This window comes from Pagrus major, chromosome 1 (genome assembly GCF_040436345.1).
Source record: "Pagrus major chromosome 1, Pma_NU_1.0".
Lineage (NCBI taxonomy): Eukaryota > Metazoa > Chordata > Actinopteri > Spariformes > Sparidae > Pagrus > Pagrus major.
In genome coordinates, this window is record NC_133215.1 from 6,272,638 (window position 1) to 6,298,328 (window position 25,691).

At 39.5% G+C, this 25,691-nt stretch overlaps 1 protein-coding gene and 6 non-coding genes across 7 annotated transcripts; 6 read left to right on the top strand and 1 right to left on the bottom strand.

Annotated features, from left to right (window-relative positions):
• The first annotated feature begins 465 nt into the window (after nt 1–465).
• trnaf-gaa (transfer RNA phenylalanine (anticodon GAA)) lies at nt 466–538 on the top strand. The gene has a single exon. It is a non-coding gene; the product is annotated as a tRNA-Phe (tRNA).
• Nucleotides 539–1,311: 773 nt separating this feature from the next.
• On the top strand, nt 1,312–1,384 carry trnaf-gaa (transfer RNA phenylalanine (anticodon GAA)). The gene has a single exon. It is a non-coding gene; the product is annotated as a tRNA-Phe (tRNA).
• Nucleotides 1,385–2,109: 725 nt separating this feature from the next.
• Nucleotides 2,110–2,182, top strand: trnaf-gaa (transfer RNA phenylalanine (anticodon GAA)). The gene has a single exon. It is a non-coding gene; the product is annotated as a tRNA-Phe (tRNA).
• Nucleotides 2,183–2,701: 519 nt separating this feature from the next.
• trnaf-gaa (transfer RNA phenylalanine (anticodon GAA)) lies at nt 2,702–2,774 on the top strand. The gene has a single exon. It is a non-coding gene; the product is annotated as a tRNA-Phe (tRNA).
• Nucleotides 2,775–4,993: 2,219 nt separating this feature from the next.
• trnaf-gaa (transfer RNA phenylalanine (anticodon GAA)) lies at nt 4,994–5,066 on the top strand. The gene has a single exon. It is a non-coding gene; the product is annotated as a tRNA-Phe (tRNA).
• Nucleotides 5,067–5,979: 913 nt separating this feature from the next.
• Nucleotides 5,980–6,052, top strand: trnaf-aaa (transfer RNA phenylalanine (anticodon AAA)). Its single transcript has one exon. It is a non-coding gene; the product is annotated as a tRNA-Phe (tRNA).
• A 4,394-nt stretch (nt 6,053–10,446) lies between these two features.
• gtpbp1l (GTP binding protein 1, like) lies at nt 10,447–24,926 on the bottom strand. The gene is made up of 14 exons (XM_073463923.1): nt 24,837–24,926; nt 24,325–24,515; nt 23,778–23,889; nt 20,249–20,429; nt 19,727–19,910; nt 19,411–19,575; nt 19,173–19,296; nt 18,433–18,547; nt 17,418–17,562; nt 16,483–16,665; nt 15,809–15,944; nt 15,480–15,658; nt 15,201–15,347; nt 10,447–12,417 (listed from the first exon to the last, which is right to left on the bottom strand). Exons 2-14 carry the CDS (start codon nt 24,511–24,513, stop codon nt 12,304–12,306), a joined length of 1,974 nt encoding a protein of 657 aa, XP_073320024.1. The 5' UTR covers nt 24,514–24,515; nt 24,837–24,926; the 3' UTR covers nt 10,447–12,303.
• Nucleotides 24,927–25,691: the final 765 nt, after the last annotated feature.

Below are 25,691 nucleotides of genomic sequence, written 5' to 3' on the forward strand. Positions count from 1 at the left end.
CTCCCCACAGTCCCTAGACCTCCCAGGGGAGGTAACAAGATTTTTTTCTGAAAAATTTCAGGAGAATTTTTTTCTGAAAAATTTCAGGAGAATTTTTTTCTGAAAAAATTCAGGAGAATTTTTTCGGAAAGATTTCAGGAGAATTTTTTCGGAAAGATTTCAGGAGAATTTTTTCGGAAAGATTTCAGGAGAATTTTTTCGGAAAGATTTCAGGAGATTTTTTTCTCCTTTTCATATGCAAAACTGAGCAGTTTTTTTGAGTCAGGGGAAAAAAAGTGAAACGGAGTGAAAAAATAATTGGCAGGAAAATCTTTTTTCATGCATGAAACCAAGTGGCAAACAATATATTTTCACAGATGGAAAAAAAAGGAACTTAAGTGAAGATTTGTTTTTCTTTTAATGGTGTTCAATTTTCCAAATTGTTTTCTTTCCTGTGTTTATGACTTGAAAAATAGCGACAAATGTGCCGAAATAGCTCAGTTGGGAGAGCGTTAGACTGAATATCTAAAGGTCCGTGGTTCGATCCCGGGTTTCGGCAGAGGGGATGGATCCTTTGGGCGCCCATATCCTTGCTGCAGTGGGTTTGAGTCCAACCTGAGGTCCTTTGCTGCATGTCACCTCCCCCCCTCTCATCCTGTTTGCTGTCCTATCAATGAAGTCATAAAGAGGCCAAAATAAAAACATTATTTCAGCAGAATTTTTCTGAAAAGTTTCAGGAGAATTTTTTCAGAAAAATTTCAGCAGAATTTTTTCAGAAAAATTTCAGCAGAATTTTTTCAGAAAAATTTCAGCAGAATTTTTTCAGAAAAATTTCAGCAGAATTTATTCATATGCGGAACTGAGCACTCCCCACAGTCCCTAGACCTCCCAGGGGAGGTAACAAGATTTTTTTCTGAAAAACTTCAGGAGAATCTTTTCAGAAAAATGTCAGGAGAATTTTTTCTGAAAAATTTCAGGAGAATTTTTTCTGAAAAATTTCAGGAGAATCTTTTCTGAAAAATTTCAGGAATTTTTTTTCTCCTTTTCATATGCAAAACTGAGCACTTTTTTTGAGTCAGGGGAAAAAAGTGAAAAAAGAATTGGCAGGAAAATCTTTTTTCATGCATGAAACCAAGTGGCAAACAATATATTTTCACAGATGGAAAAAAAAGGAACTTAAAAAGAATATCCTGGCAAACCTTTTTTTTCCTCACTAGAATTACTACGGATGCCCTGATGGGGAGGTGAAGATTTGTTTTTCTTTTAATGGTGTTCAATTTTCCAAATTGTTTTCTTTCCTGTGTTTATGACTTGAAAAATTGTGACAAATGTGCCGAAATAGCTCAGTTGGGAGAGCGTTAGACTGAAGATCTAAAGGTCCCTGGTTCAATCTCGGGTTTCGGCAGCGGGGATGGATCCTTTGGTGGATCTCCTTGCTGCAGTGGGTTTGAGTCCAACCTGAGGCCTTTGCTGCATGTCACATTTCAGCAGAGAATTTTTTCAGAAAATTTTCAGGAGAATTTTTTCTCCTTTTCATATGCAAAACTGAGCATTTTTTTTGAGTCAGGGAAAAAAAGTGAAACGGAGTGAAAAAAGAATTGGCAGGAGAATCTTTTTTCATGCATGAAACCAAGTGGCAACCAAATTTCAGCAGAACTTTTTCTGAAAATTTTCAGGAGAATTTTTTCTGAAAAATTTCAGGAAAATGTTTTCTGAAAAATGTCAGCAGAATTTATTCATATGCAAAACTGAGCACTCCCCACAGTCCCTAGACCTCCCAGGGGAGGTAACAAGAATTTTTTCAGAAAAATTTCAGGAGAATTTTTTCTCCTTTTCATATGCAAAACTGAGCAGTTTTTTGAGTCAGGGAAAAAAAGTGAAACGGAGTGAAAAAAGAATTGGCAGGAGAATCTTTTTTCATGCATGAAAACAAGTGGCAAACGATTTATTTTCATAGATGGAAAAAAAAGGAACTTAAAAAGAATATCCTGGCAAAACTTTTTTTTCCTCACTAGAATTACTACGGATGCCCTGACGGGTAAGTGAAGATTTGTTTTTCTTTTATTGGTGAGCAATTTTCCAAATTGTTCTCTTTCCTGTGTTTATGACGTGAAAAATGGTGATAAATGTGCCGAAATAGCTCAGTTGGGAGAGCGTTAGACAGAAGATCTAAAGGTCCCTGGTTCGATCCCGGGTTTCGGCAGCGGGGATGGATCCTTTGGGCGCCCATATCCTTGCTGCAGTGGGTTTGAGTCCAACCTGAGGCCCTTTGCTGCATGTCACATCCGCCCCTCTCATCCTGTTTGCCGTCCTATCAATGAAGTCATTAAGAGGCCAAAATTAAAAACGTTATTTCAGCAGAATTTTTTCTGAAAAATTTCAGGAGAATCTTTTCAGAAAAATTTCAGGAATTTTTTTCTCCTTTTCATATGCAAAACTGAGCAGTTTTTTGAGTCAGGGAAAAAAAGTGAAACGGAGTGAAAAAAGAATTGGCAGGAGAATCTTTTTTCATGCATGAAACCAAGTGGCAAACAATATATTTTCACAGATGGGAAAAAAAGGAACTTAAAAAGAATATCCTGGCAAAACCTTTTTTTTCCTCACTAGAATTACTACGGATGCCCTGACGGGTAAGTGAAGATTTGTTTTTCTTTTAATGGTGAGCAATTTTCCAAATTGTTTTCTTTCCTGTGTTTATGACTTGAAAAATGGTGACAAATGTGCCGAAATAGCTCAGTTGGGAGAGCGTTAGACTGAAGATCTAAAGGTCCCTGGTTCGATCCCGGGTTTCGGCAGCGGGGATGGATCCTTTGAGCGCCCATATCCTTGCTGCAGTGGGTTTGAGTCCAACCTGAGGCCCTTTGCTGCATGTCACCTCCCCCCCTCTCATCCTGTTTGCCGTCCTATCAATGAAGTCATTAAGAGGCCAAAATTAAAAACGTTATTTCAGTAAAACTTTTTCTGAAAAATTTCAGGAGAATTTTTTTGTTGGGCGCCCGTTACCTCAGTTGCAAAACTGAGCAGGGAAAAAAAGTGAAACGGAGTGAAAAAAGAATTGGCAGGAGAATCTTTTTTCATGCATGAAACCAAGTGGCAAGCAAATTTCAGCAGAATTTTTTCTGGAAAATTTCAGGAGAATTTTTTCTGGAAAATTTCAGGAGAACTTTTTTTCTGAAAAATTTCAGGAGATTTTTTTCTGAAAAATTTCAGCAGAATTTTTTCTGAAAAATTTCAGCAGAATTTTTTCTGAAAAATTTCAGCAGAATTTATTCATATGCAAAACTGAGCACTCCCCACAGTCCCTAGACCTCCCAGGGGATGTAACAAGATTTTTTCTGAAAAATTTCAGGAGAATCTTTTTTCATGGTTGAAACCAAGTGGAAAACAATTTATTTTCACATATGGAAAAAAAGGAACTTCGAAGATTATCCTGGCAAAATGTATTTTTCCCCCACTAGAAGTCCAACAGAAGCCCTGAGGGGCAAGTGAAGATATTTTTTTGATTTCTGGTGATCCATTTTCTAAATTGTTTTCTTTCCTGTGTTTATGAGTTGAAAACTGGTAGGAAAAAGGTTTTGCCGGCATAGTCTTTTTGAGTTCCTTAATTTTTTTTCCATTTGGAAAACATGAAAATCCAGAAAAAATTCAGGAGAATCTTTTCAGCTTTTCATGTGCGAAACTGAGCATTTTTTTTGAGTCAGGAAAAAAAAAGTGAAACGGAGTGAATAAAGAGTTTGAAGGAGAATCTTTTTTTCATGCATGAAACCAAGTGGCAAACGATTTCTTTTCACATATGGATAAAAAGTAACTTAGTAAGATTATCCTGGCAAAACTTTTTTCCCCCCTACTAGAAGTCCTATGGAAACCCTGAGGGGCAGGGATCCATTTTCTAAATTGTATTTTTTTCCGTGTTTATGACTTGAAAACTGGTAGGAAAAATAGTTTTGCCAGCATAGTGTTTCTGAGTTCCTTCATTTTTTTTCCATTTAGAAAACATGAAAATCCAGAAAAATTTCAGGAGAATTTTTTCTGAAAATTTTCAGGAGAATTTTTTCTGAAAATTTTCAAGAGATTTTTTTCTCCTTTTCATATGCAAAACTGAGCATTTTTTTTGAGTCAGGGAAAAAAAGTGAAACGGAGTGAAAAAAGAATTGGCAGGAGAATCTTTTTTCATGCATGAAACCAAGTGGCAACCAAATTTCAGGAGAACTTTTTCTGAAAAATTTCAGGAGAACTTTTTCTGAAAAATTTCAGGAGAACTTTTTCTGAAAAATTTCAGGAGAACTTTTTCTGAAAAATTTCAGGAGAACTTTTTCTGAAAAATTTCAGGAGAACTTTTTCTGAAAAATTTCAGGAGAACTTTTTCTGAAAAATTTCAGGAGAACTTTTTCTGAAAAATTTCAGGAGAACTTTTTCTGAAAAATTTCAGGAGAACTTTTTCTGAAAAATTTCAGGAGAACTTTTTCTGAAAAATTTCAGCAGAATTTATTCATATGCAAAACTGAGCACTCTCCACAGTCCCTAGACCTCCCAGGGGAGGTAACAAGAATTTTTTCAGAAAAATTTCAGGAGAACTTTTTTTCAGAAAAATTTCAGGAGAGTTTTTTTTCTGAAAAATTTCAGGAGAATTTTTTTCAGAAAAATTTCAGGAGAATTTTTTTCAGAAAAATTTCAGGAGAATTTTTTCAGAAAAATTTCAAGAGAATTTTTTCTCCTTTTCATATGCAAAACTGAGCAGTTTTTTGACTCAGGGAAAAAAAGTGAAACGGAGTGAAAAAAGAATTGGCAGGAGAATCTTTTTTCATGCATGAAAACAAGTGGCAAACGATTTATTTTCATAGATGGAAAAAAAAGGAACTTAAAAAGAATATCCTGGCAAAACTTTTTTTTCCTCACTAGAATTACTACAGATGCCCTGACGGGTAAGTGAAGATTTGTTTTTCTTTTATTGGTGAGCAATTTTCCAAATTGTTCTCTTTCCTGTGTTTATGACGTGAAAAATGGTCATAAATGTGCCGAAATAGCTCAGTTGGGAGAGCGTTAGACTGAAGATCTAAAGGTCCCTGGTTCGATCCCGGGTTTCGGCAGAGGGGATGGATCCTTTGGGCGCCCATATCCTTGCTGCAGTTGGTTTGAGTCCAACCTGAGGCCCTTTGCTGCATGTCACATCCCCCCCTCTCATCCTGTTTGCTGTCATGAAAAGGCCAAAATAAAAAACATTTTTTCAGAAAAATTTCAGGAGAATTTTTTAGAAAAATTTCAGGAGAATTTTTGCAGAAAAATTTCAGGAGAATTTTTGCAGAAAAATTTCAGGAGATTTTTTTCTCCTTTTCATATGCAAAACTGAGCAATTTTTTTGAGTCAGGGAAAAAAAAGTGAAACAGAGTGAAAAAAGAATTGGCAGGAGAATCTTTTTTCATGCATGAAACAGAGTGGCAAACGATTTATTTTCATAGATGGAAAAAAAAGGAACTTAAAAAGAATTGCCTCGTCCTACAGAGGGACAAGTGAAGAAATGTTTTTTCTGGTGATCCATTTTCTAAGTCTGAACTAAATTGCTTTCTTTCCTGTGTTTATGACTTGAAATCTGGTAGGGAAAACAGTTTTGCCAGCATAGTCTTTCTGAGTTCCTTAATTTTTTTTTCCATTTAGAAAACATGAAAATCCATTTTTTCGGAAAAATTTCAGCAGAATTTTTACAGAAAAATTTGCGAAACTGAGCAGTTTTTTTGAGTCATGGAAAAAAAAGTGAAACATAGTGAAAAAAGAATTGGCAGGAGAATCTTTTTTCATGCATGAAACAGAGTGGCCAACAATTTATTTTCATAGATGGAAAAAAAGGAACTTAACAAGAATATCCTGGCAAACCTTTTTTTCCCCCACTAGAATTTCTACAGACGCCCTGAGGGGTAAGGGAAGATTTTCTTTTCTTTTAATGGTGATCAATTTTCTAAATTGTTGTATTTCCTGTGTTTATGGCTTGAAACTGGCAACAAATGCGCCAAAATAGCTCAGTTGGGAGAGCGTTAAACTAAAGATCCAAAGGTCCCTGGTTCGATCCCGGGTTTCAGCAGTGAGGATGGATTCGTTGGGCGCCCATTAACTCAGTTGGTAGAGCAGGTAGCCCCGTGTTTGAGTTCAACCTGAGGCCCTTTGCTACATGTCTCCCCTCCCCTCTCCCATGTTTGCTGTCCTATCAATAAAAGCCATAGAGGCCAACATGAAAATAGATAAATTTTGCCAGCATAGTCTTTCTAAGTTCCTTATTTTTTTCCCATCTGGAAAACATGAAAATATAAAAAATTTCAGGAGAAAATCTTTTTTTCACATGTGAAACTTGGCAATTCTTTTTTTAGTCGGGAGGAAAAAAAAGTCAAACTGAGAACAAAAAGAATTTGTAGGAGAATTTTTTTTTTATGCTTGAAACCAAGTGGCAAACAATTTATTTTCACATATGGAAAAAAAGTAACTTCGAAGATTATCCTGGCAAAATGTATTTTTCCCCCACTAGAAGTCCAACAGAAGCCCTGAGGGGCAAGTGAAGATATTTTTTTGATTTCTGGTGATCCATTTTCTAAATTGTTTTCTTTCCTGTGTTTATGAGTTGAAAACTGGTAGGAAAAAGGTTTTGCCAGCATAGTCTTTTTGAGTTCCTTAATTTTTTTTTCCATTTGGAAAACATGAAAATCCAAAAAAATTTCAGGAGAATCTTTTCAGCTTTTCATGTGCGAAACTGAGCATTTTTTTTTGAGTCAGGAAAAAAAAAGTGAAACGAAGTGAATAAAGAATTTGAAGGAGAATCTTTTTTTCATGCATGAAACCAAGTGGCAAACAATTTCTTTTCACATATGGATAAAAAGTAACTTAGTAAGATTATCCTGGCAAAACTTTTTTTCCCCCTACTAGAAGTCCTATGGAAACCCTGAGGGGCAGGGATCCATTTTCTAAATTGTATTTTTTTCCCTGTTTATGACTTGAAAACTGGTAGGAAAAATAGTTTTGCCAGCATAGTGTTTCTGAGTTCCTTCATTTTTTTTCCATTTAGAAAACATGAAAATCCAGAAAAATTTCAGGAGAATTTTTTCAGAAAATTTTCAGGAGAATTTTTTCAGAAAAATTTCAGGAGATTTTTTTCTCCTTTTCATATGCAAAACTGAGCAGTTTTTTGAGTCAGGGGAAAAAAGTGAAAAAAGAATTGGCAGGAAAATCTTTTTTCATGCATGAAACCAAGTGGCAAACGATTTATTTTCACAGATGGAAAAAAAAGGAACTTAAAAAGAATATCCTGGCAAAACTTTTTTAGACTGAAGATCTAAAGGTCCCTGGTTCGATCCCGGGTTTCGGCAGAGAGGATGGATTTGTTGGGCGCCCATTAGCTCAGTTGGTAGAGCAGCCAGCCCCGGGCTTGAGTCCAACCTGAGGCCCTTTGCTACATGTCTCCCCTCCCCTCTCTTGTGTTTGCTGTCCTATCAATAGAGCCATAGAGAGGCCAGCATAGTCTAAGTTCCTTATTTTTTTCCCATCTGGAAAACATGAAAATATAAAAAATTTCAGGAGAAAATCTTTTTGTCACGTGTGAAACTTGGCAATTCTTTTTTTAGTCAGGAAAAAAAAAGTCAAACGGAGAATAAAAAGAATTTGTAGGAGAATTTGCTTTTTATGCTTGAAACCAAGTGGCAAACAATTTATTTTCACATATGGAAAAAAAGTAACTTCGAAGATTATCCTGGCAAAATTTATTTTTCCCCCACTAGAAGTCCAACAGAAGCCCTGAGGGGCAAGTGAAGATATTTTTTTTGATTTCTGGTGATCCATTTTCTAAATTGTTTTCTTTCCTGTGTTTATGAGTTGAAAACTGGTAGGAAAAAAGGTTTTGCCAGCATAGTCATTCTAAGTTCCTTTTTTTTTCTTTTTCCGTCTGGAAAATATGAAAATATCAAAAAATTTCAGGAGAAAATTTTCTTTTTTTCATGTGTGAAATTTGGGTATTCTTTTTTTAGTCAGGAGGGAAAACAAGTCAAACAGAGTCAAAGAATTTGTAGGAATTTTTTTTTTTATCCTCGCAAAAGAAGATCTTTAATTTGTTTTTATTTTGTTTTTTTGTCTTTTTCTACATTATTTTCTTTCTTGTGTTTATGACTTGAAAACTGGTAGAAAATTTTCCTACTGGGAATTTTTTAAATTTCTTTTTCTCCTGTATTTTTTTTACACATGGATTCACAGATAGGTAAAAAAAAAAAAAAAAAAAAAGACATTGGAAATTGTTCCTCAGGACAAATCTTTCAGGACAAAAAAACTCATTTGTTTTACCACTTGGGAAATATTTTATGTGCAACATGTAACAAACCATTGTTTCAACAGTAGTTCAAAGTTTTTGTTTGTGTGCTTCACAGTACAGTCATTTGCTAAAAAATATGATTCAGATCTGAAGATGTGAAGGGTTTTCCTCATTTGAATTCCTTTCACATCATATTAACTCACAGCATCATCTTGCTATCAGCTGCATTTCTTACAGACCTTTCACTGTTATTCTTCCATTGCACTTATTGATTGTCACCCTGAATATGAGCATTAAACGTAGGCTATAAGATTAAATGTAAAATGAAGAACTATAGATTAGATCTGGACACTGAAGCTGCTGACTGCTCAGTTTGAGCCTGGCATCACACTGAATACTTGCCTTCTCAGAATCTCCAGTAAAGAAATAACAAAGTCATTTAATATCATGCTTGAGATGAGACAATGACTTTGCATATTTTGACAGCGAGCCCATTCAGTCCTGCAGACTTGATGATGAGGCGCTCACAGTGCACTGTGTCTGTAAGCCAATGAAATCAGAGGGAGGGGTGGTGATTAACTGCTGTTGGTGTGATTCTATCAGGGAGAATGAGTCTCAGAAAGCAGTCAGGATTAATACATAAAGGGAAAAAAGGGAATAAACAGAGACACGGTGTGAGGGGTTGTTTTTAATACCTCCATAAACCGTTAGAGTGCGACTCTAAAATGCCACCACATTCATCGAGTCAGTCATTGATCCCCGGCTCTGCATAAGAGACGTTCTGATTTCCATTTTTATACCATCTGGGCGAACGCCACCTCTGAAAATGAGCTGACAGGTTCACAGAGGGAGACTTTGATTGAAGTGCTACCAAAGCAATCAGTTGTTACACACTACCATATTAAGGCCTAGGGGGGGTTTGAAAACAATTATGACTGGAAGGTTGACTCTTTCTGAACTATTGAACAAATTTGATTGAAAGCCCTTTGCATCGATAGTAGGTGGCCATGCAAAGTGTCCCAAAGCTATAAAAACGTTTATTTGTGCGAGTGTTTTTGTAAAAGCATTTCAAATGATTATGCATCGAACTGTAAATCAATACGCTGCCGTGTAAAGGTTTAATAAGAACAGATGACTTTAGAATAAGAATAAATCCACATTTCTGTGATTTGGTTCCCTGAGTCATTAAGTACAAATTGGCATGTGGTTTAGCCAGTCGTACAGTCGTCCTAAGGTGTTTTGGAAGCCCAGGCTGCTTTGTTAGCTGCCTTCAGCTCGTCTGTATTGTTGGGTCTGGTGTCTGTCATCTTCCTCTTGACAATTACCCCATAGATCCTCTGTGGGGTTCAGATCAGGCGAGTTGGCAGGCCAATCAAGCACAGTCAGCAAACCAGTTACTAGTAGTTTTGTCACTGTGGGTAGGACTTGGCACTGGCCTAACTGGTTTGCTAGCCCTCCATACAGCATCTCCATACTGTATGACTTCCTTTTTAGCGTTTTTTGGTTGACTCATCCTGACCAGTTTTCTCTCAGCAGCAGGCGATAGTTTGTTTTATTCCTGAATGTGACAGTGAAACAACTGTGCCATGCACTTTATACTTAGTTGTTTGCACAGTTGATCTTGGGACCTGTAACTGCTTTGAAATGGCTCCAAGTGACTTTCCTGACTTGTTCAAATCAATAATGCACTTTTTCAGATCAATGCTGAACTACTTAGACTTTCCCATTGTAGTGTCTGTGGCTGAGTCTAGTGGGTGTATCAAACAAGCCCTATTAAAATAAGACGAGGTGAATGTGTCGGCCTTTACCTTTAAGGACGTGGCAGGTACATCGGCGAGGCTTTTTGGTAGAAGACTTGTCTGCTGCGGCTGGAAACGAGGTGGAGGATGGTGGAACCATTTCCATGGTTATGAAAAGCAGAACTTTCTTATAGCATTTCCTTTGAATTTACACAAATACTTGACCCAGAAATATCCTCTGTTGATGACGTGACTTTCGATTTGTTCGTAAACAATCAGCAGTATCATGAAAGGGTAATCCACAAGCTGATGCAGAATGCTTGTTGGGTAATGACGGCATATAAACATCCAAAGCAATTATGTAATTTGGAAAATAACGCACATTTTTCCCTAACACCCCCTTTTTAATTCATTTCCAATGCCTTGAATGTAAAAATGATTCTCCAAATGTCAGTTTTCTATAACATCTTTATTTAAAAGGATTTACAACACAAACTGGCAGCACTTAATTTAAATGGCATCTTTTTTTTTACCCTCAGTTTTTTTTTTTGCATACATACAGACAAAAATGCATCCCTTCAGAAGAACAATGTGAGTAAAAGAAATGTCAACAAAACAAAAAGGGGGGAAATATTCTGACGGTTCAGTGAGTCAGACGAGGCAAGAAGGAGAAACAGCAACAAAACTATGTAGTTGTCTTTCCAATATAAATCCAAAACCAGGGATAAAATCGTAACAAAATGTGGCGAGTCAATTTTAGTTTTGTTCAATGTTTGATCGGTGGTTTATTTTAGATTAGCTTATTAGAGACGATCTGACATGATGTGCATTAGTTGACACTATTGGCTGGTGTGTGTGTAGACTCTTCAAAAACACTAAACTGGTTGTGTGTCATGGTTTATCTGGTGAGTGAAGTCAAAACCAAATCAGGTACAAATATCTATAAATTGAATAACCCAAAATGTTTTCTCTCATCATATGAAAGTAAACTGGACACTCGTCAGTAGTTGACCTGCGAAGGTTAGAAATTTTTGAGGCCACACTCAGATTAATTTAGAGTACAAAGACAATGTGCAGACTTAAATATGTTCTTACTTGGCTTTTCGACATTTAAAGGTGTGAAACACCGTTTGAGTTTTTTTGCATTAAAGTAGTAAAAAATAGTGGATACGTGTATCATCTTCTGGATTTTTGTTGGTCAGTCTGCATCAAAACAGAAGAACGTTGTGCTTTAAGAGATTTCCTAGGAAACAAACCTGGTGACTTCACAACAGCTTGTGCCAGGTTCACACATGACAAAGCCATTTTGACACTTGACATTGCTTTTTGAGGGGGGGAGCGAGGCTATTTCGGATCTCTTCTCTCTTGGCTGCATGAACAGCATGTTGTAAAACTGCAACATCGGCTAAAAAAAGGCGGGATAACGATGATAAAATGACCTTTTCTATAACAGGATCAAACTTGAGCCGTGGGAGATCAAACGGATGAGAGGCTGCTGCTCTTCATCTGCGAGGGGATGTTACATGACAGGTGAACAGAGCAGTTAAGTGGCCGCGAGTTCAGGAGAGGAAACTGGCAACAAAATCCTCCAAACCCAAGCAACTGTTGCGTCAGTAAAGCAAATCCTCAGAAGGTGATTTTAACTACCGTCCAACAGAACGGTCGAGGAAACTGACATCACATCTGCTCGTCTTGTCACAGAACATGAACACACATGAGGTTGGCATCAATTCCCTTTCAGTTCTATCAACTCAATGTGAATTCAAACTGTCAGTCTCTCAATAATGAGAAAAAAAATACTGTTTTTCAACTACTGAACACAGTAATAAGTAGGCTTCAACCTTGATGCCATCATGAGAAAGATGCTGTTATTAGCTGGATGTGAACAGAGAGGATGTAGAATGAGGAAAAAGAAGATGAGCGACAGAACAAACATGAGACTGTGGAGGGCCGGGAAAGTGACAGGTGCCCTCTGCTGGCTGGGAAACACACTTTAATGCTATGAAAGAAGTTCCGATGAACTACAAACAAGATGGACGCCCCCCCAAACTTGTATTAAAATAGAAGAAATTATATAATGTCATCTACAAACTAAATAAAAACTCATCACATCTTCACCAGCCCAGTAAACACCAATACAAATTAAACTGACCTGAAAATAATTCACTCTCTTATGATTCAAAATGGTTGAATTATCACTTTATATTAAACACCCACATGAAGTCAGTCGTTGTATGCCACCACCAGAGGGCGGCGCTGTCACTTTCCCTCCCTGTCGAGTAGATGAGGAGAAACTAAAGGTGTTTTTTAGGCTGTGCCCGCTGCTCCTGCGGGCACAGCTGTAGAGATCGGTGCAGCGTTCAGGCCTTTCCCTCGATGTCTTTGACCGCCTCTCCTGCGTCCTCCGCCTCCTGACTTGAGCTGCGGACAGACAGGAAACACCACAGTGAGCCGCGAGCTGAAGACAGCTGATCAAACTGGTTGGTCCACAACAGTTCAGATTGTTAAGGTGCACTTCTGAGGAACAGGGCTGCATTTTTCACTTGTGCTTCACACTTAGAAAGGTTAAGAGAGAAAGGGTAAGTTTTTCCTAGAGGAAGGAATGAAATGAAAAAAGGTGAGTCACAAAAATTCAGGGTTTCCTTCTGGGTATGTTTAGTGGAAGTAGAACGCTGCCTATAACTCATATCTTAACTTTTAACATTTAAGTCAGTATTAAGTTTGTTAGCTTCAATTGAGTGTTGGAATAACACTATAATGTGACAATGTAGTATACATGTGAATATTTGTGCTCTTTCTTCTTCAGAGCTATAGTACTTGAGATTAAGTGTAAGAATTTTATGTGACATTTAGCGGGTGTGGTCTCCACTATAATACAATGCAGCATTTGCACGATTAGTTTTCGGAGGGCAACTTTTAAAAAAATCCCCAAATCCTTAATGAACTAGCTAAAGGACGCCATGTAAAACAAAACAGAATGTGATCCTTTGCTAATCCTTTTTGATATTTATTCAATTGAAAACAGTACAAAGACAATATATTTCATGTTTTACCTCAACGCCTTCATAGGTTTTTGTAAATATATGCTTATTCTGAATTTGATGCAGCAACACCTTTTCAGACTAGTTGTGTCAGTGGCAAGAAAAGATTGGGAACGTTGCTCCAAAAACACAAAATCCTATCCAACAGGATATCACTGCACGGGCTTGGGAATACTTGGTAAAGGTGAGTTTGTTTCTGCAAAAGATTGAATTCTCTTTAGTTTTACACAGCGTCCCACGTTTTGGGAGAATTGGGGTTGTACTTCAAATCTGTTAAAAAGTCACTTTCAAAAACACTTAATGTTAAATCTACAACAGGGAACTATAATTTTTGCTGATACTGACAGCCCCTTTAGACAACAAATGGTGAAAGGGTGACACAAAGTAAACTTTACTTTAGTGCAGTACTGTGCCACCACACTACAGAGCCGCTTCTTTCCTCAGGCTGGGAGACTCCTCAAATTATCCTCAATAGTAAAAATGTTATGACTCAAACCAAGATAAGTTTTAGTCCCAGCCAGTGACAGACATTAAGAGTATTATAATATTACAGAAAAAGCCGACCCTCTACTGTTTCATAACCACTAAATTATTAAGAAATAAAAAGACTTCAAATTAAAGTACTGTAAGTAATATGCACAGTCAGGGAAAAAGGGAGAAAAATTATTCAGCAAGAACTATAAATTTATCTCTTTTAAAAAGGAAAGCACTTCATCCGTTTCTACATCAAAAAACCACTGGGGCCCAGTTCAGTAACTTCAGCAACTAAGCATTTAATTGCTAAGAAGTGCAGGTGCTGCTCTGTGACCAGCAGTAAAACACTGCAGTTGTACTGGAGTAGCTTCCAGGTGAGGCTTTTTAAAACTCTGCATACAAATCAGACCGCACTGAAAAGGAGTTGGCATGCTCAGAAAAAAATATTAGCACATAAAGTTTAGGGTGAAGAAACCAACAACAAAAACAACATCCAAGACGAAGAAGACAAGGAGCTCGTCATGACTCCCACAGCCTGCACAAACTTCTTTACCTTGTTTTCTTTGTTGCCATCTTTACACAGAGCCTCCTCCTCTGCCACTGTCTGACGCAGCATGCCAAGACAGGGAGAGGGGGAGAGGAAAGCAAGAGAGACAAGCAGAAAAGCAAAGTGTTAAAAGTTAAAGTTAAACAAGTTGAGCATGAGGATCGGAGGGGAAATGAGGTGAGTAAATAAAGAATGATGAGGGATACAGGTGTAACCTTACAGGAAGGTTAAAGCAGGATATTATGAGCAAGGTAAGACGGGTGTTGAGAGAAGATTTGGTGGAAAACCATAGGAGGAAGAAAAATGTAACATAATAGAGGAGGTAAGGGAGGACAGAGAAATTAACTGGCAAGTGTAAAGAGTCAAAAGCAGGAAGAAAAGGAAATGTAGCATTTCAAAATAGCAGCATGAACATTCTGCTTCAAATATAAACATACATTATATATCTTAACTACAATCCTGAGGCCACAATACAGAAAAATGTTTGAAGTTTAAAATATAGGTGAAATATTGTTGGAGGCAAGGATAGGTACCCGTAAAAACATGGACCGGGGAATGAAAGCCAGCAGGCCAACGTCAGTGTTACCTCTTCAAACAGGCTAACATCAATGTTAACTTCTCTAACAGTCTTATATTAATGTTAACTTCTCCAACAGGCTGAAGTCAACATTAGCTTCTCCAATAGGCTTATTTCAGTGTTAGCTTCTCCAACAGTTACGCGTTTGAGTAGCCTTTCATTCATAATATTTCAGTGCTCGTGTTGTTCCCCGTCTTCATGTCATTGCCACACAGACCGAACACTGGTGGTGCTGCCATTTTCGATTTTTCAATTTAGGACGGGGTCCATGCCGTCCTAATTTAGGATTCCTGACTTTGACGGTTCTGTAGAAAGCTTCATTTCTAACCTAATATAAGATTTTTTTCCTAAATGCAGTTCTGGAGAGATGTTTCTGTGATACCAAAAATCCTATGTCACAACCTCATCATCATCATCGTAAACAGAGTTAAGAAAGGATTTCAGACTTTGTTTCTGTAACGAGGCTCCAGGATACATAAAACAAATCTAACCAGAAAATGTCGTACTTCATTTCCCTGAAACTTCACACACATCATACAGGCTCACTGAGCATGGATTTACTCACCGGTAGCTGTGCTGTGTTTGGACTCGGCGGCCGTGCTGTTGATCCCGCCTCCTCATTGGCTGCTGTGCCTTCTTTAGAAGTCTTCTTAGTGCCCAGCATCTTGGCCTGCTGGGCCTTAGCTGCCTGGGTGTTCACTGATTGGAGAAGCTGAAAACACAAACACAGCCAGTGTCAGTTGACCTGCATAAATAAGTGTTGCTGATGTTAAATATCAGTGATTAATACGGTCGAGATCCCACTCCTACACTGAAATACAGACATTATAGTAGGCTCCAGTACCTTTGTGATGGTGCCCACAGCTTTGGTGCGTCCCTCCCTGAACACCAGTTTCTGGTCACAGTGCAGGTACTCGGGGGTCTTGATGAAGCGGAAGTGGACTGAGGCCTTGTCCCCTGTCCGTAGGCAGTCTTTGTTCATGGTCAGGATGGTGGCTGTCTGCCTGATGCTGCCACAGTGAACTGTTGTGATGGAGAGTGTGACCCAGTTACTCTTGGTGGGAAAGTTTCAGGGTGACAAGAGGGATTTTATGGGGTCTTGCTTTATCCAAACTCCTAAGTACAACTGTACCCAAAATCAGATTTAAGGAATTTGACGGCGGTGCCACTCACCCATGGCCTGGTATCTGGGGGATATCGTGGTGGGGTGGTGCAGGACCAAAATCTCAGCCTCAAACTCCCAGGTGGCCTGTGGCATCAGCTTCGGGGACACCATCACCATGCCTTTCCTTATAGATGAACGTTTGATCTGAGACACGGAGAGGAACGTACAAATAAAAACAGCAGGAGCAGAAGTGAGAGATGAAGCTTGGGAGGTTGATGAAGCCAAACACAAATTAGAGACAGAGCACTACCTACGCCCACATGCTAGGATTTGCATGCATTATAAAACCGATTATAAAGTTAGGAAACTAATTCATATGCACATCACATCCAAAAGTTTCAGAATAATTATCCTTTTCAGAAGATTTTAAAAACTTCTGGCTGTCTATATGCTATTTTTGTAACAATTAAAGCATTATAATGTTTTGTGTTGACACTGATGAGGGCTGCAACTAATGATTTTTATTGATTATTCATTAAGTCAACAAAATGTCAAAAAAAAATTCTTAGGTGATATCTTCAAATTGCTCCTTTTGTCCAACCAACACACCAAACACTCCTCATTTGTAGTCAGAACCAGAAAATGTCTGATTTTTTGCTGACAATGACTGAAACAATTAATCAATCATCAAAATAGTTTCATTTCATTTTCCTAATTGATTAATTGACTGATTGTTGCAAACCTTTTTCAGGGCGAAGGATGCCGTCTGGCCACCGCGGACCTCTCTGACAGGCATCCTCTTGCGGTGGATGGATTTAACAGCGATGGGGATGAAGATGCCCAGCGGGTCCGGGCCTAAGAGTAGTGTGTCGTTGAGTCGGATCATTCCACGTAACGTAGTCCCTGAAACTACTGTGCCCACACCCTGCCAAAGAGAAGGTCAACAATGAGTCACAAGAGTTTACTTCCCATTTTCCTTTGTTCTTTGTGGTCATCTACAGTCAGTCTCTATCAGTCTGAAGCCTTAAGTGTGTAGTTCTTTACATATTATGTTTGTACATTGAGGATTTCCTACTTGGAAGAATAAATATAAACAGTTCTAGCTATGAAACTTCACACCTTGGCATGAATTTTCACACCCACAATCTTCTTATTTTCAGAAAGTAGTATTAAGTATTTTCACAACGATGTCAACTGCCACTGCTTTCATTTAAAGAAAACTATTTTTAATCTTTTAATACGGTGAAAGGTGTGAAAATGCAGAGAGTGTGCTGCTGTTTATATTCTACACTGCTGTTAAAAGCAGTGACCATCTGTACTCACATTTACATTCAGGCTTTTTGACAGTGAAAGCACGGATTCTCTTCAGCGTCTCTTTTCAAAGAAACTTTTACATGACACACTGCACCTGAGAGACAAACTGGCTTTTATATCAGTCGTAACCTGCAACAGCGGAGACTCTAACTGTTGCTCCCCCTCAGGGCCCGACTTCAACATTTAGACCACTGTCAACTATTCTGTTTGGTCTAGTCCACTCTTATGTTCTTCAATAACAAAAAAGCGAGGAAACCAGAAAAAAGGCAAGTGAGACTGAGCAAAAAACATAAAAAAATTCAACATCCACAAGTGCACAGCTGAGTGTGTGAGTGCGTGTGTGTGTGTGTGTTTATGTCGTACCGGTACTGAGTATGTGTCGTCTATCTGGAACTCTGCAGGCTCGTCGTTGTTGAAGTTGGTCCTCGAAGAGAGGAGGTTGAGAAACATCTTCAGCAGGTCCATGTTCTCCCCCGTCACATTTGAGATTTGAAAAATGGGACACATCCTGCAAAGAGGAGGAGAGGGAAGCATGACTGTTAATTATGATCCTCATCAACTCAACACTGTAATTACAAGACAAAAACGGCACAAATATAGAAATTACAAGCTGTGACTGTAGGCCAAGTGTCAGCGAGCATCCTCTCTTAAGAGGGGCAGCTCACCCCAAAATAAAAATACAGATTTTTTGCCTTCTGCAGAATATAATGGAACTTGACAGCAGCTGGCTTGTGGTGCTCAAAGCGCCAAAAAAACACATTTGAAAAACTCAACAGCAACGTCTGCAGAAATCATGACCCCTGAGAATCCACAGACCTTTCTACCAAACTACATCCACCAACTGTATCACTGTGTAAAACGAAGCGTGCATCTACTCATGGACACATGGCTAGCCAACTAAGCTTGGTGATGTCACAGCTCAGCCGAGGAGGACACTATTAATGTCCGACACTGTCAGAAGCATGAGCCTCTTCTTCATGACTTGGCCACCCACACTTCAACATTCTAGATGGATAAATAGCACTACAGGTAAGAGGAAAAGTATGCAGTTCTAGTTTTGGGGTGAACTGTCCCTTTAAGAGTGGACTCTTCGATTCTGATGGCTCGTTACAGTACTCATTATCCTCAGAAACGCTGCCTGCTTCAGACGTTTTTTAAATACGACTGAAGTAAAAATTGGAGGGTATCTTTCTTTTCTCATTTCAAATTGTGCATTATGTGACATCTGGGTGTTATCCGTCACGGGATATTTTAAGCTGCACCACATGTTCAGGCTGAGCTCGGGAGAACTGGTTTCAACTACTATTTATCTCATAAGTGCAATGAGCTGCAAAAGAAACTCAAATCCCTCAGCCCTCCTCCTCTTCTTTGTCGTTACCTCTCAGAGCTGAAGTTGGAGGCTGTGACGATGACATCATCCTTGTTCTGGACCAACACAGGGATTTTCCGGCAGCCTGGTGACTTTAATAACCTCTGTAATAATTTTAGCGTCTCTGCGGATACACACACACACACACACAAAGACAAATTCACACAAAATACATCACGAGTGTAATTCTAAAAAAAACAAACGGCTGTCACAATGTCTGGGACACACTACGAACAGACTGAAGAATTATTAAAGATTATTATGCTTCACAAACAGTTGGATTCAAGGAGTACATACTTTGCAATAGGGAAACTGGAAACAGATTATTAGAGATCTCTGTATTAGGGATAGCCCTTCATTTCTAACTTCCTAATTTCTATGGTAATTATTCAGCATATGTAATCAGCTTTTAGGAAGAAGACTCTAAACTGCTCACAACTGCTTTGTTAATTTGCTGTTTATACAAACGTTTAAGTTTAGGGGTTTACAATTGCTAATATTCCCTTAGAGTCATTTCTTTAGAGTAACCACATTAAAGTAGTGTATAGGAGTTAGTGTCTATATACAACTTATAACAACAGAAGGTTTTTATACTGTGTGAACAAATGTGAACTTCAACCACAGCTTATCTTACTTTATCAGGTGTTGGGTGGCGATGCGGTGCTAGTAATTAAAAATATACAGCTCAGCACTTTAACAGCTTCTTTGGGGTCTATGATTCAATGTATTAGTGTGCAATGTCTCTGTACCTTGTAGGATGTTGGCTGGACACATGTCTATCTTGGTGACCACTACAAACACTGGCACATTGAGGGCCAGGGCCAGCCCCAGATGCTCTTTGGTCATGCCAACGATGCCAGCGTTACTGCCAACCTGAGGACGAGAGCGGAGGACGAGGGAAACAGAAGGAGTTGAAAATTAAAAATGACAAAAGTGACGAGGCGAGCGCACAAACACGCACAAACCAAAAGCTATCCCCTCTCTCACCATGAGCATGCAGAAGTCAGGTAGGTGTCCTGTCATGCCGAAGACGGTGGTCTTGAGGTACTTCTCGTGGCCGGCCAGGTCGATGAAGGTGATGACCTTTGAGGATTTTTCACAGATCTTGGTCCAGTCTAGGCCGCCGCCGTGGCTGTCTGGCTTGTTCACCACCTAAAGGAGATGAAGCAGAAGGAGAGAAATGCGTATTCAAAGGTCTTTAAAATAAACTGAAAAGGATGGGCGACATCACTTTCTTCAATTTGCTCTTGCCGTGCTCATCCACCGCTCGTACATTGAGTCCTGATCATCAGCAGAAGCTCACCTGTCCCTCCTGGTCAAAGCCCAGGATGTCGTTGCCCACGCTGCTGGTTCTGCCGCTCTCCATTTCATGTTTGTGTCTGAAGAGCTTCTGGCGAGCGAAGCCTCTGCCATTGTCCAGCTCACCGTGGGTTAAAACCCCCAACAGAGTGCTTTTCCCCGCGTCTACGTTCCCGACCACCGCCACTCTGGGGACAAGAAGAAGAACTTGAATAGCCAGATCGATACATTTAACTTTCAATCTGCAAAATTTTCTTCTGAGGGATCATGCCTAGAGCGAGGTCCACCCCCCATAGTCTCACAAAATCCTGTGGGAAACACTGAGGTACACATCCTCTCTCTGCCTGTAAATCAATTCAACTGAGCCCTGTTTCCCACAGTGTTATTTTGTTTTAGTAACAACTCTCTGTTCCTGTTCTTGTATTTCTTATCATTTTATTTTAACAGGGTGTTGCAGTAAAGCAGCAGCAAATAAAAATCTCTCTTATCTATTTTCCCATGTCTGATCATTTTCTCTAAACGTTACCTGACTTCCAAGAAATCCTGCTCGCCCACACGCCGGCGGATGAGGTAGTCCTGAATCTTTCCGCCAGTGTCTGTCCTCTCCCTCAGCCAGATCAGGTCAGCCTCGATCTGTTCACACAGCGACCTCACCGTGGCTACCGACGCCTCCATGTCCTTATCATCCAGACCGTAGTCACCTCCATCTAAACAGAGAGGAGAAAGAGGTGGAGGTAAAAAACGAGGGCCACAGAGAAACCAAAGGTGGACAAAAAGAGACTTACTCTGATGCAGGCTTGAGAATGGGTAATGCCATAATACACATCTCCTATTTCATGCATGCTTTTATAAGCAGGGCCACTGCCTTAGGTTGGATTCAGACCACATCAGGGAGTTGTGTGAAAGGTTGTGCTATGGTGCGGGAAAAACAACTGGGGGAGTATCATCATTTAGTCAGTGAACTCCGGCTGGATAGAGCTTCCAGCCTGGCAGCGAAAACTCCTCCCGAGAGGCTTTCTCCATCCGCAACAAGTTTGCAGAGCATATCTATATCCATTGCTGGTGTGGTCTTCTGGCAGAACAGTTTTGTTTGAGGCACAAAGCAACACACTAGAAACTCAGAGCAGTTTGGCAGGCCTCTGAATGTTCGAGCACATGTTTTTTTTGGCCTTTGTGAACATTTCTATTTCACCCTGGCACAGACCATGTCCTGTCAACCAGCACTTACAAGAAAACATGAAGACCTTCCATCATAAGTATTACAGTATGAGGGTATATTTACAGTGTGTACATACATTTTGTGTCAACAGCAACAGCAAAACACCAGCATATGTGATTTGCCACTGCAGTGAGATGTCAGGTTGCATTCCTCCAAAAGTCCATTCTGTTCAAACTATTTACCAATGCTTTTATTTTCCTCCGGGATCCCCTGTGGTCCAGTGCGCCACAGTCTAAACGCACTACCCACACTCAAAATTAATGGGAGGACTGGCGTTTTTTGCCACAACGCTTGATTTGGTCTGAACAGAGCAGAGAGCATATACTTGGCAAATGTCAGGCCTATCATAAAGGCCTCGCCCTGGGAATGTCAGTAATTGGTATATGACAGGGTGGTGACCAGGAGGACAAATACTACACTGGAGGCAGACTCTGCAGAAGAAAAGAGTAAATAAACAGGTGGTTTAAAGGAGAGAATGGAATGGGTGTGGAGATTAAAACTCACATACTAGGAAGACAACACCTTTCAAACAGAAGCAGACGGCTTCAGCCACAATCCCAGAACAATAGACTTGCAGATGTTGCCACAGGTTACCAAACAGAGATATATCTTTCTTGCGTAAATGTACATTTAGGACTACAACAGGTGTATTTTCAGTGAGGGTTTTTTTTACACCAGGCCTGAAATCGCTACTTGTTACTTCATGGCTGAAGTAGTTCACTGCTGCTTCTCTCAGTTTAAAACACCTCGAACATGCTGCCACTCACTGGCTGAAATGTCTGGTTACTAGACTGAGAAACGGAAACTGCTCCAGCCAGTCAGACAGACATGAACTGATGAACTACTGACAGTCGTAGTGCTGAGCAGGGAAAAATGACACCCTTTCACACATGCACTTTGACCCCCCTCAATAGGCCACATGGGTCACACATGTTGCTGTAACAGGCAAAAATAGCTGTGGTTGCCAACAAAAGCCCTCAACAAGACAAATGGGGTTAGCAGGCTGGGAGGACACACCAGGCCACAGCTGACATGAGTGATGGCTCTGCTACTACACACTGGTGACTTGGCCTTTCCCTAAATATACACCTAAAATACTACTTTCCCCAGCTACTTACACACATGAAAAACAATATCTTCCATAGCCTTAAATCAGTTTGTAAACACAATATTCAAGCTTCATTATCCTCATCTCCCAGGTAAATGTTGCCTTGGTTTTCCCCTGCTTTAAATTTAGACGTTCTCCTCTAAAAATCTACCTTGTAAAATGTTAAAAGTCTCTGGTGCCATCTATGGGATATGTCTACCACACACACCGACACCAGATGACAAAAAAGATTAAAAATTAAAAATTACTGTCCTCTCAATGATGCTGGGTATCACTTAACATGAGATATCCAAAGCCGAACGTGACAACACGAAGCCCAAAACAAAACAATCTCCTTCATAATTCAATCAGACATTTTTCTCCAGATGCTGACGGATCATTTAATTCCTTGACTTGTCAGTGATACTGTCTTTGGCAAAACTTGTGATGATATCAAAACAGGTCCATGCGAGTTTAAATCAGATTGAATCATTTTCAAAAGTTTAGTCGACAAAATCTTATTAAGAAGTTTTAGAAAACAGATTTTATTATTCAATCAACCGTCATCATTTCAACTATAGTGCACTTTTGTTTTGCTTGTCAATGATCATATAATGAGATTTAATGACATTTTTATTTTATTACACAACCCCAAAAGTTAGGTCGCTGTATTAAACATAAATAAATCAGAATGCACTCATCTGCAAGTGAACTGTGTTTACCGACAATGGTTTCATGATGTAGTAATATCCTTTATACAATCAGGCGTTTCACAAACAAACCTGCTTGTGAACGAGGATGGCCCTACCCAATCATGATACCATCACCTGCTACCAATGAACCTGTTTACCTGTGGAATGTTCCACACAGGTGTTTTAGGAACGTTCCACAACTTCCCCAGTCTTTTATTGCCCCTGTTGTCCCAACTTGTTTGAAATGTGATGCTGCCATTAAATTCAGAATAAGCATGAATTTACAAGAACCAGTAAAGTTGATTTTTGTAGAGGTTTCAATTGAGTTTATCTCAAAAAGGATTAGCAACTTATCACAGTCTACAGTTTATATACAGTGACTAATACAGAGATCCGTAACAGCTCATTGTCATCATTTTGAAAAAAAGCTGTTGAATACATTTGTCACTGTTTTCATTTGTGACATTAACACCGGCGTTGTGTGGAAACACAAACAGCTACTGTAAACGTTGGAAGGCCTGGAGGCTATCAGTAATGGTCCAATCAGAGCTGAGAGCAAACGAACGGGGTGTTGAGGACAACACACACTTTACTGTTTAAACTTCTGAAACAACCAACAGAACTATCTTTGACCTACTTGTCACACATGCATTTCCCTCTTTCTCAGTGTGTAGAAGAAAATAATAACTACAACCACATGTGGAAATGTGTCAGTTCATCGCTATGGACATACAGCAAATACCTTCCAGACTATCACTTTCTGAATCCTTCACTTGTTGACTGAATTCGATTGTTGCGACACTTTAGCTGGCATTTCATTGAACTGTGTGCTGTTTGGTGGACAAAGTATATGCTCAATGTAAGGCTTCATCTTTAAAGGATAAGTTCAGCCAAAAAACTGCAATGCCTTAGCTGCTGTGAAGCTCCAGAAATGTTTCGTTTACTACGAGACCTACCCCGACTTTCCACTGCCATTAGGGGGTGAGAAGATGATAACTGAATTTTCATATGTGGGTGAACTTTAACCATAAGGTGCACAACAATAAGTCGCCCTTACCTGAACCCATCCCGACCACATAGATAGTCTCTCCACAGCCTTCATCTATCCGCTCCCTTAGATGCCGTAGTAATGAATCGTACTGTTCCCCTGTTGGACTCACAAGGACCAGCTGTGAAGTGACACACAGGGAAGGGGACGACAGGGAAATAGGTGTAAATGTCTTGTCAAACAACAGCAAGCAGAGTCAAACAGGTATTAACAAGTATTAACAAATGGTGTGTTTTTTTTTTTCATTTTATGGCTACCTGCTCTGCAAATCAGTCAATAACTGTGACAATGTTCTGACAATCTAGTGACCTATGGTGCTCCAGATGTACAGCTGGGTAACCTGCCAGCTGGCGGTTCACACACGCAGAGCAATATACGTGTCACTTTCTGGTGTTTTGTATAGTCTGCACAAAATGCGCTGTGTCAAGCTCACATGCAACAGGAATTGTGTGAAGTCACTGCACATCATTCGTCTGCTGAGTCAAAACAAGCCGCTGCTCGGCTGAAACATCTTAAAAATTCAACGCTTCTGGGTGCAATTTACAGTGAGGCCCACCTTGCTGCTTAAGTCTAAATGATCCGCGGACTCGCCGTTAGTACCCTCGCCGTCTTCGAAGCCCTCTCCGCCGGATGGATCGTCGCCGCATCCCCGGTCCGGTGCAAACATACAAGCGGGCACTATGGACTCTGCCGCTGGTAGCGCACCCGGGCATATCGCTGGTTCTGCCGTCGCTAACGACGCCATTTCTAGAAAGAGAAAATAACGCAAATGCAAGCAAAAATAAATGAACTTACTTGTCTTCTTTGCTTGGCAACAGGAGCTAACCTTTAGCCATTAGCACAATACAGAAAGTTAGGTTGATTATCACAGCCAGCTAGCTAATGCTAATCAAACATCGAACTTGCCGTTGTAATATCTAACACTCTTAAAATAGAAAAAAGAAAACAAATACATCTACATAGCCGTAAACTATCAACTACAGTTTTTTTTAATTTTTCGGTCACCTTAATGATTATTACAGACAACTTAGCGACATAATTACATCTCTAATGCAAAGGAAAGCTTACCAGAAGTTGCTAACTAGCAGACAAGCTAACTTAGTTGTTTATTCGTGTTAGCTTCGGTTTCTGTGCACCGACTGTAAGACACGCCCACCACAGAATGGAGACAGGGGATTGGCTACAGTACTCGAAGCCACGCCCACCGTGCTGAAGCGCAACATACATCAGCGTGTTGAGACCCTGACCTAGTTTCAGCCTCACACACACGCACACACACACACACACACACACACACACACACACAGACACACACACACACACACAGACACACACACACAGACACACAGACACACACACACACACACACTGTGACATAATAATGATAAATACATTGAAAATGAGAATAAACAATTAATGGGTTCCTCTTTGTCTTTATTTATTTTCCCCAAACCTTTTCTTTTTTTGTTGCAGTCCAAGGAAACTTAATGAAACAGGTGGTAAATTTTGATGTTTTTATTGCACACTAAAAGCAATATCAATTAATCTGTGTTGATTTATTTATTTATTTTAAGAATGGTAACAGATCTCATAATAATGTCATAATAATAATGTGTACCCATAGCAACATACAGTAAATGTTTAATATCAGTATTCTTATATGACACTCAAAATATTTAAACCAAGTTTTTTTAAATGTTTCAGGTGCAAAACACTTTTAATGAATCGTAGGCTTCTTATATGCACATGTCCCATATCTGCTTTCTAAATACTTAAATTGTTCAACTCCTCGCTCTGAGTGTCAGACACTCTGAGTCAATAGGAAGACTCTGGACGCTTTGTGTCTCTCTAATGTGCAATAATTATGACAAACAATGTGCAATAACCCATATTTCAACTGTAGCATTATTTATTACACTGTAT